Here is a 10,810-nt window from a genome sequence, read left to right on the forward strand (position 1 = left end):
TAACTAGCTAACATTAGTTAAATCTTGGATTGGACTCGATCACTATGATTGTTTTTTTTAATATTATATATTTTATTATATTGTTTTACATTATTTATATTGCCGTTATATTGTGTCTCCGATAGTGCACCTGGCTCCAGAGTAACAATTATTTCGTTCTCCCTTACACTTGTGTATTGAAGAGTGGCAATAATAAACAAGCTTGATCTTGATAAGCCCTTTAAAAACACAAGCTAGAGATAGGTGCAATTTAAAATCATCTACAGCAAAATGGCTTTTCTCTGTAATATGTTGTCTGGGAGCAGCTGAAAATGTTAGTTATTTACTAAGCTGTTTTTTCTTCTTTGCATAATCATTAAAATGGGCAGTGTGTCCTATTAATATTTTATTTAAAATATGGCTGTAAAATTCACACCTTCTCCTCCACTAATCCTTTTCTTTCACGTTAGGCTACATCTGGTCGTGTTGCACTGCATTTCGGCGTTCAGTTTTTCTGTGCACGGCAGGTCTGAACATCGGTCCTCACAGCGACTGCTAAATGAGTCAAATACATAAGGCCATTTACCACGATGCCAGACTGTACGCGAGATTGAGTATCGATGTGCGCGATTGATCCGGCCGCCCTCCACCAATGTCGACGCTCTTCAAGTAGGCCACATCGTGTGTGTGTGTGTGTGTGTGTGTGTTCTTTCAGTATGACTTTCTGGAGAGGGAAAAAAAGGTCAATACTTAATCTTGCACTGTATTGCTAACAAGGACATGCAAATCCTTACAATGCATACCCCCGTTTATTATTCAATGTTCAGGTCAGCCACATGTTATCGCATCCCACTGTTGACCTCAGGATGTATCGATCAGGCTTGACACCTTTAACCGGTCTAAGTCAGATGAGCCGCTTGAATTCTATTGGATGTCTAGTGAAGGCCGAGTTCCTGCCGGGCGTTATGGCGAAAGGGAATAAGGTTAAGCGACTTGTTAAATCGCGGAAGGTTAAGAGGGGCCAGGATTTGATCCCGCAACCCCCCTGGCATAAAGACCCCGGGCTCCCCTAATCGCTACGCCAACACGGCCGTCTTAAACGCGGGAGGACGGCTCTGCCCCCGCCAGCGCCGCTGAAGGACAGCCGTTCAGCGGAACGAGCGAGCCCTAACGCACGCGCGTGCGGCAGCTCTCCGGAAGCTCGCGGCGCTCGGTGGCGCATTATCCGCGGCTGCAGCGGCTTCGAGCTGCGACGTCCCCCGAGTCGCGCCGCATGACGCTTCCCAGGGTCGTCTCCTCCAGACAAAAGATTCGGTCGAGCTCCAGCCGTCGCATGCATGCATGCATGCGCAGGGACGCTGTTGGTGTTCAGATGCATGGCCTTCAGAAAAAGTGTTAATCAGCGCCACATTAAGCAAGGGTCTGAATGCTTACGTAAATGTCATATTTCAGTTTTTTATTTTTAATAAATGTGCAAAAATCACCTGTTTTCACTTCGTCATTATGGTGTATTGTGTGTAGGTTGATGAGAATAAAAATGAATTTAATCCATTTTATAATAAGGCTGTATACGTAACAAAATGTGGAAAAAGCGAAGGGGTCTGAATACTTTCCGAACAGCATCGCATTCCCTTCTTGGAATGAAGTGTTTCTTGAAGGCAGTGCCAGTTTTATAAGCACCTCTTGTGTAACTACAGAATAATAATTATTATAATGTCTCCCAGCTCTTCAGCTGTAGTTGAGCATTCAGAAGGCCAGATCGGTATTCACCTCACAAAGGCATAGTCTACATCTCTGGAACATCTCTCACTGGTAAGAGGACAGGTAGTGCAGGATGGTGACCCGACTTTGACCTGCAGCAAACATGGGTATTATCTACATGAATGGGCCACATAATAGGCCTGTCTGTAAAAAGCGGAGTCCGTCCAATTCGTGTCGATTACCAGCTCACACAGTTACAGCTAATACAGTTTCTCTCCCACATATAATTAACATAAAAATAGAGTGAACAGAATCTCTTAATGTACATATTTAAGAAGAAGAAGGGGTATGCACTGAGGTGAAGCAAGCAGCACCAGTCACTCACTTCGCGGGGAATTTCAAATGATAATTATTAAATAAAAACATTCAGAGACCGTTCTCAAACAATAACAAACCTTTATTTACAACATACGAAAGTGTACTGCAAAAAATTATTCCCATAACCGGAGGCATTTTTAACCGAGAAAATAAACACGGAACTTATTTTCGTAAGCTAAAATGAATCATACAGATATTTATATATTCATATATATCTTACTGTGTACAGCCTGTTTAGGTTTAGTCTGCGTATCTTGTCTGTTTCACGAACCCTCGTTGAAGCAAAACGCCGAACACTCCCGATTTTCCTACAAGGCTAGATTAAATGCACAGAGAACGGGCTGGAGACACAGTCCGTGTGTGGCAGTGCAGTGAGAAACGATCTGTATGAAACGAGCATTTCCTAATCAACCAAGAGTCTGAAACTGCTCCCGTAGACCCGCGGCGTCCGCTGGCTTGCGTCGTTACTCAGCACTTAATTGGTGAACTTAAGTGGTTAATTAGAGTTAATTAGAGTTATCCCGCTGCACCTGGTTTCCTGGGGGCGGAGCTCGTTCCTGTGTTTTTCGGGTGAACAGACCCAGCAGGGCTGTGACGTAGCTCCCCTGGAACAGGCCAGCAGATCCCCTGTCCCGAACGCTCGAAACTTTTTTCCTGCTACTCAAACGATCGACTGAACTTTTATCCAAACCATGTCATAATGCCATGTTGTTTTGTTTTTTTAAATCGCAGCTTTAGGTAGAATTGCTTGATACGTTGAAGCTAAGTCGATTCGGGTTATCCCAACGGCAAAATGACATTCTGTAGGCTGAAGAATCTGTCTTGAAACTGGATCTAGAGATCTAGAGAGGTCACATTAACATGGGGAACAGAGGTGGGGTTTTTTTTTTCCCTGCGCAGCCTATCTACGCGTAAAAACGTAACGCGTCACACATCGAGGACAACGCGCCCGTTCCACCATTACAGGACAGCCCTTAAGGAATCCATTTTGTTCTGTAACCCGCGTTTTTGCTTTCCCCTTCATCAGTGTAATGTCGGGGTTGCGGGGAGCGCCAAAGATCGGAAAGAATAACCGCGAGAAAACACCATACCAGAGCCCGAGTGCATTTCCTTTGCAAAGCGAAAATAATGTATGCGCTAAACAAGAGAACCGGGGGAAAAAAAAAAAAACACAATTCAAGAGAAGTCCAAAAAAAAAAAAACAAAGACTCTTACAAACCCATCACGGCAAGCACTTAGCTCATTTGAAATAAAACGAAACTCAAAAGGAATTTACATAAAGCCCAGAACCCCTCTCTTTATCGTGTTCCGCACGCTCAGACTCCAGCGTATTAAGCGTCGTTCAAAACTGTTTTCCTCCAGCATAAATTGCGCTGCGTATTTATTCACTTTTCACCCCTTTCCACCGCTCTCCTATCCGAAGCGCGGGAATCGGCCGTCAGTCAGCGGCTGCTGATTCGGGCAATATTTTAGGACGGCTGCACAATAAATGCCTAAAATAAAGGATTCGAAGGAGGACCCAAAGGCACCGTTCCTCAATGCTTTGTTTTAAGGGCTCAAAGAAAGGCTAGAACACTCTGTGCCTACGTACTTGTAACAAAGGCATTAAGGTAATTTTTATAAAACTTTTTTCCTCCTTTATACAGACTAGTCTTCCTGCGATGCAAACTTTTCTTTGGCTCAGTAATAATTAAGGGAACCGGCAGGACCGGTCGACTGAGATGACTTCGGGGGCTAAAACATTTCAGGGGCCGTCAGGTAACAGTCAGAATTCAGCAGCGTTTCCGAGAGGAAGGAGGAGGAGACCGGAAAGGAGAGCGAGAGGGGAACAGGGAATTCTGGGAAATCTACGGGTTTTCACGGCCCCTCATTAAAAGAAAAGATAAGAACAAAAATGAAATAAAAACCTTTTGAAGCGTTCGATTCGGAACAAGCTGCGGAATAACTTATCTAACGGAAAACGAGGAAGATTAAAACACGTTTCTGGGCGTCCCAGGTTAAGAGGAGCAGCTGCGGGTTATGAGCTACTGTAATAAAACCCCTGGCGAGGCCAGAGCGGCGGCTCAGCGCACCGAGAGCCCCCCCCCCCAATCCTCGCCCTGCAGACATGACGAGCGGAACACAGAGGCCGTTTTCCAGATGGGCGAAACGACAGCACGTGGCGGAGGAGCGTCTGTCCATCAAAGGGGAGGGGGGAGGAGGGGGTGAAGGGGAGGGGAGGGGGTAAAGAGGAGAGAAGGAGGGGAGGGGAGGAGAGGAGAGGGGGGAGGGGGTGAAAGGGGAGGGGAGGAGGGGTGAAGAGGAGGGGAGGGGAAGAGGGAAGGGGGTTAAGGGAAGGGGAGAGAAGGAGGGGAGGGGTGAAAGGGAAGGGAGGGGAGGGGAGGGGAGGGGAGGGTACAGGGGTACGGGTTGGGCCGCTACGCCGTCGTGTCGGACGGCTTGCCCTCGCTGTCGCTGTCGCTCAGGTAGTCGCGGCGGCTGTATCTGGAGCGGTAAGAACTGAGGCCCGCGCCGCCTTCTTCCTTCTCCTCCTCTTCCTCTTCCTCGTCGGATCTGTCCAGGCCGTACTGTCTCCGACTGAAGGAGGGGCTGGGGAGGGGGGAAACAGATGCCTGTTAGCGAGGCCTGCTCTTATTCGTCCATCAAGGGCCTGACCGCACATGCTAAACTAGCAACACAACCAATGATTGGTGCAAAAGAAATACCATGACCAGGCACCGGTCGTGTTATTGGGCTTGTGTGTGCTAGCAGGCTTTGCGTATGCTAAAGGTCTAAGTAAATCAGGCCCCAAGAGTTTGTACCTGTCAAACTCTTCACTATTCCGACATCGTGTGGGAATCTTTTTCTATGTTTGTACCGGGATGTGAAAATTTACATTCAGTTACTCAGGAAATAAATAAATAAATAAATAAATAAATAAATAAATAAATAAATAAACACAGCGCAAGTAGGCTGATAACGAGGAACTCAAAAATCGAGACCGACAGCTAGCCATACAGACAGGCTTAGCAATAAAATATGAAACCAAATCAAACCCAAAACTTGCAGCATCACAAACAAGTGTCCTCTACCCAAACTCCACGTTTGCAATGACACCTCTTTTATCTGACGGAATCACAGAACAACAGCGACTGGGACTCAGGCTGGCGAAAAAAAGCTTTGATCCTGGGACTGCTCTGGTACCGGGGCCAACATATTTGAGGATTAGGAGGTTATTTTGCCTGAATCTCCAGGTTTTGAATAGCCTGCAGATTAAAGTGTAATGCAGTAACCAAAAATCCCAATAACTGCAAACTCAGGAAAAAGCATGCTGTAAGTGACACAACATCATGGAGAGAGATTAGTCTCAATAGTATTTACAATTGAGCAAAAATTGGAAACATATTTTTGTTTTTCATGTACAAAGTATGAGGTATTTGTGCAAAAGGGAAAATACATATTCGGAAATATGTATGCATTTGTACAAATTAATGCATATTCATTTGTATGACAATTTACAAGATACAAGTTGAGAGATATTTGCTTGCAGACAGTAAAACACATTTGTGACTTGTCTCTTAATTATGGATCATGATACATGCTTTTGGCAATAATATTGAGACTAATCTCTCTCCATACAACATTCCCTTTTCCTCACGATGACCTAATATGCAATATTTTAATGTCTTAACCTTATGGCCATTACTGGAGGCAAACATTCATTCAAGTTTCCAATGTTGCCTGACTCCTTATTCACATAGGACTCCATTTCCCAGCACCCCAAAGGGAGTATTTCATTTGCAGTGGATCATGGGAGATAAAGTCCAGAGGTTGAGATGTTAGAGTCTGGTTGACAAGCGCAGACATCCATTGTAAAAATTAGTGCTCATGCAGGTTCCAATGAAGACAACTCTATATCAACCCAGCTGCTAAGTAATATGTGTATACCATCTAATCTGAACTGTTTAATCTGAAGAAAAAAATCCTTACTTTTTTGGAAAAAAAATTGAGTAGTTTTAAGAAGTTCCTCTCCTTTCCTTTGTTCTGTTTTGAACAACTTCCTGTTTGCTTGCTATTTTTTAAATCGATCGAGTCAATAAATACTTTAGACATATGAGGGAAAACTAGCCTCCTGTGAATAGGTTGCAATTGGCATGCACCTGAATACGCCAAGCCTCAGGTTATCTTCTGCCAATCTCTCATCTTTAATTCGCCCGGCTATGCAAATCAATGCCCAGGTTTAATTAGGTCCGCAGTCTCTCCACGAAGGCTGGCAGGAAAAATCTATGGAGGCTTCTCTTCATTTTCCCTCCTAAAGCTCTTCGTCTTGTTGTTGTTGTTGTTTTTGCCATTGTTCCACGGTTATAAATCAAGCCGAGGCTTCGAGTCACGGTTAGCGGTCACATCCAGCGTGCGTTTCCCAACCCCTCGACTCATTTAAATAAAAAAGCAGCACAAAAGCCTTCTCTCTCCCCCCCAGCAGTTTTTCGTTCGACGGCATCAGAGAGTCTTAACTGAATTAGCAGACACGCGAGTGATTTGTGTCTGCGCAACGTTAGCCAGATTGCTATACAATGAACGGGAACAAATTAATTACTTTAATTACCTGGCAAGGCTGAATGAAACACCGTAATCTCCCCCCCCCAAAAAAAATTTAATTAATTAATTAAATAAATAAATAAATAAATAAATAAAAAATGTCACTCTGCAATTCGCCAGCTAATAACAAGCTGATGAAGCACATCTGAGGGGATTATTTCGGAGAGTGAATTAATTTATTATCGCACGCCACGCAGCAAAAGAACACAGAATGTCAGACAGGCGGTGTGATTTGAATTAATACGGCGAATAAAATCAAACCGAACAGCTCAAAAATGCACTAGGAAAAGAAAATAAATAGAAAAAAAAATAGTGGGTGAGAAACGGGAGCCGCCTCCCCCCAAATTAAGCCACGCCCACTCCGGCATGCCCACACGGGGGAGCGGCCAACCTACTGCGCTTCAGTCGCTGTCGGGCCTGTACAGGTACTTCATCATCACGTTGTCCACCTTGGCCTTCCTCTTCTTCACCTCCTTCCTGCTGGGGGGCCGTTCCTGGGGGGCGGCCGCGGGGCCCTCCCCCTCGGAGCCCGATGCCCGCCGGGCGGGGCCCCGCTTCACGCTGCCGCCGCTGCGGTACGACACCGTGGACGCCTCCGAGCTGGAACCCGATTGGCTGGAGGACTCCGACTCGGACTCCGACTCGGACGAGGACTTCCTCTTGTTCTTCTTCTTCGACTTCTTGCCCTTCTTCTTGGAGCCTTTCTTGCTGCGGTCTCCGGATGATGAAGAGGAGGAGGAGTCGGAGGAGTCCGAGCTGTGGCTCCGCCTCTTCGACGTCGTCTTCTTCTTCTTCTTCTTGTCCTTGCGGCTACGGTCGCTGCGGGCGGAGCAGCTGCTGATTGGCCGGCTGAACTCCATGACGGAGGCGGAGCGGCGGAGGGACGTGGAGGTGCCGCGCCCGCTCCTCCACCCCTCCTCCGCGTCCCGCGCCTGGCTCCCCGCCCCCCCCTCCCCTTCCTGCTCCGAGTCCTCCAGGCTGGTGCGCTTGAACTTGATTGGCTTGAAGCTCAGGACCTCGTTGATGGCGGCCTCGAGGGCGGGGTCCAGGTAATTGCGGTGGGTGACCGGCTTGACGTCGGAGACGTCGTCGCCGGCGGCGACGGAGGCGGAGGACGAGGACGGGCGGGGCTGGGCGGGCACGGAGAGGCTCCGCCCCGCGGAGTGGGGGCCGTAGACGCTGGAGCGCCCCCCCCACGCTCCGGGCGTCGTCGTCGTCGTCGTCGAAGGCGCCGAACTCGCTGAGCCGGCAGCTCCGCGCCAGGGAGGCCAGAGACTCCGCCCCGGGGCTGCGGGGCGGGCCCAGGGACCGGCGGCTGGGGGCGGGGCTGACCCGCCCGTCGTCCAGGCGCGAGGCCGCGCCCCGCCGGGAGCCGAGGGGGCTGGACCGGCCGAAGTCCTCGGCGTCCGCCCCCCAGCGCGTCGACGCCCGGCTGGGGGCCAGCGAGGAGGCGCGGGACCCCCCGTCGAACTCGCGCTCGGACCAGCGGCTGTCTGGCCCCGCCCTGGCCCGCGCGGACGCCAGGCTGTAGGCCCGGGACGCGACCGAGGCCCGGCCGTCCGGCTCCGCCCCCGCTTTGGGTTTCGGCTCGTCCGCGGCGCCCCCTGGTGGCGCCTTCGGGGCGGCGCGCGTCCGGTAGCTGAGCGAGCTCATCACGGACACGGGCCTGCACTGCTCTACCTCCTTCCCCTCTTTCCCACACTCTTTCCATTCCTTACCCTCCTTCCACTCCTTCCCTTCCTTGGCGTCTGCGTTTGCAGCATATCTGGAGAGGGAGCGGTGGCGTGGGGGAGGGGGGAGGTGGGGAGGTGGGGGGAGGGCACGGAGCACACAAAAAAACAAAAACAAAAAAACAGACAGGAGATGGAGGAGGAGAAAGAAAGGGGGAAGAGAGAAAGCAAAGATGGATGAAGAACAAACTGAAAGAGAAGGAGGTGAATGATAACAGTGCAGAGGAATAAGAAAAGATATATTTTCGGTTTTTTGGTTGGGAAATAAAAGGTGGCAGAAGTAATGATTAAAGTCCTGGCCGGAAGAAAAGGGGAGGGAGTGTAAGGGGGGGAGGGGGGGCAGGGGGGGGGGGGGGAGCTAGACTCTGCAAGTCAATAAATGAACAGATAAACGAAATGCATTCATCAAAGGTCACAGGGGAAGAGAAAATAAATGTAAAATAAATCTAAATGAATTTCAGCTCAGCCAAATGTGTTCATCAGACAGACGTACATGACAAATGCAGCACCTCATTTTAATCCACGGCTGTGGATGAGCGTACACGCGAGAGGGAGAGAGAGAGAGGGAGAGAGAGAGAGAGAGAGGGAGAGAGGGAGAGAGAGAGAGAGAGAGAGAGAGAGAGAGAGAGAGAGAGAGAGAGGGAGAGAGAGAGAGAGAGAGAGAGAGAGAGAGAGAGAGAGAGAGAGAGAAAGAGAGGGGGAGGGAGAGAGAGGGAGGGAGAGAGAGAGAGAGAGGGAGGGAGGGAGAGAGAGAGAGAGAGGGAGGGAGGGAGAGAGAGAGAGAGAGAGAGAGAGAGAGAGAGAGAGAGAGAGAGAGAGAGAGAGAGAGAGAGAGGGGGAGGGAGAGAGAGGGAGGGAGAGAGAGAGAGAGAGGGAGGGAGGGAGAGAGAGAGAGGGAGGGAGGGAGTGAGGGAGGGAGAGAGAGAGAGAGAGAGAGCGGGAGAGCGGGAGAGAAAGAGGGAGAGAGAGAGAGAGAGAGAGAGAGAGAGGGAGAGAGAGGGAGAGAGAGAGAGAGAGAGAGAGAGAGAGAGAGAGAGAGAGAGAGAGAGAGAGAGAGAGGGGGAGGGAGAGAGAGGGAGGGAGAGAGAGAGAGAGAGGGAGGGAGGGAGAGAGGGAGGGAGAGAGGGAGAGAGAGAAGGTGAATGAAATCTAATGAACTCTGAGAGGATTGATGTCCCTCACAGTTGTGCTGGAGCTCTTCTTCACGCTGTGCGGCTGATTATTCATGGAATAACAGACAAGGCTGTGAATACGCCTATGTGTGGGGGGGGGGGGGGGGGGGGAGGGTGCAGGGGGCTCACCAGCACTACGGAAACGTACCGGCAACGTTAATTCCGAACCTCCCCAAATCGCCCCGCACTGTGAACCCCTCTGACACCGCCAGCGCCCAGAGGTCACCCCGGCGCCCGCTTCCACCGAGCGGCTGGTCGATGGCGGTTTGGCGCTACACTTTAAACCCCCCCCCGTTCAGAACAAACCGCCTTTCCTGCAGTGCGTCGTGGGCCCGAGGGGGGGTGGGGGGCTGGGGGGTAGTCGAGGGCAGTCCCCCCGAAATGACTGACGCGGGAACACAGTTTGGGGAAGTTGTGACTGCTCCCCAAGAGTGACTGTTTAAATTCACCCAGGAAACAGACCCCTTTTGGGGGGGGGGCAATCGATTTCTGCCAGCCAGCGGGCAGGTCGATAAATATGGGGGTGGGGGGGGGGTGTGGGGTAGTATACACACGCCTGCCAACTGGCACCCAGGCCCCTAAACAAATTGATCAGGGTGGTAGGGAGGGGGGGTACAGCTTTCCCCTTTGTCCCCTCATACACCCCCCCCCCCCCCAAAGGGGCGTCTCTTTCCTGGGTGAATTTAAACCCTCGTAGTAGATCGGCACTGGGAAAGAAACCAAACCAAACCTACGATGACGTAATACTCATCTCTGCTTCTGTCCAAATGGTCATTATTCCTATTTCATTCACAACCAACCACAGGGTTCTTTTATGAAGGGCGGGGGTGATGGGGGCCATGTCCCTAAATAAGGGACAGTGAAGATAGGGGGGTCGGGCGGGGGGGGAGGGGGTTCCCCTTGGTTAAGTGGGCGGAGTCGGTGAAGGATGGGGCGGGACCCAAGCCCAGCACACTGACCTGAAACTCTTTAAGCTTCCGTCGTCTGAGAGGTTCTTGGCGGACCCCTTGCCTTTGGAGAGGCGGGACTTCATGCCGTCGGCGTCGGAGTCGGTCTCCGACCCCCCCTCGCTGGGGGGCAGAGAGAGGGCGAGGGGTTGGCGTTAAAGCCCAGCGGCCCCCCCTCCCATTGGTGTGGTAATGGTGCATGGGTGTTAGTGGGGTCACATGGGTGGATGGGATGGGTGGGGGTCAGAGGGCTCAAAACACACAGACGCGCGTGCTTGGTTACCCGGGGCGACCCCGAAACATGCGTCAGGTTAACGGGGGGAGG

The 10,810-nt window shown here is 50.6% G+C and overlaps 1 protein-coding gene across 1 annotated transcript in view; it reads right to left on the bottom strand.

Moving 5' to 3' along the window:
- Positions 1-4,395: 4,395 nt before the first annotated feature.
- LOC118209922 (unconventional myosin-XVIIIa-like) overlaps positions 4,396-10,810 on the bottom strand; it is a 76,567-nt gene continuing 70,152 nt past the window's right edge. Inside the window, 4 exon segments of the mRNA XM_035385648.1 lie at positions 4,396-4,647; positions 7,032-7,814; positions 7,816-8,401; positions 10,498-10,642. Of these exon segments, the coding sequence (XP_035241539.1) occupies positions 7,038-7,814; positions 7,816-8,401; positions 10,498-10,642 (1,508 nt within the window). The 3' untranslated portion in view covers positions 4,396-4,647; positions 7,032-7,037.

The sequence above is a fragment of the Anguilla anguilla genome, chromosome 12, assembly GCF_013347855.1.
Source record: "Anguilla anguilla isolate fAngAng1 chromosome 12, fAngAng1.pri, whole genome shotgun sequence".
NCBI classification, from domain to species: domain Eukaryota; kingdom Metazoa; phylum Chordata; class Actinopteri; order Anguilliformes; family Anguillidae; genus Anguilla; species Anguilla anguilla.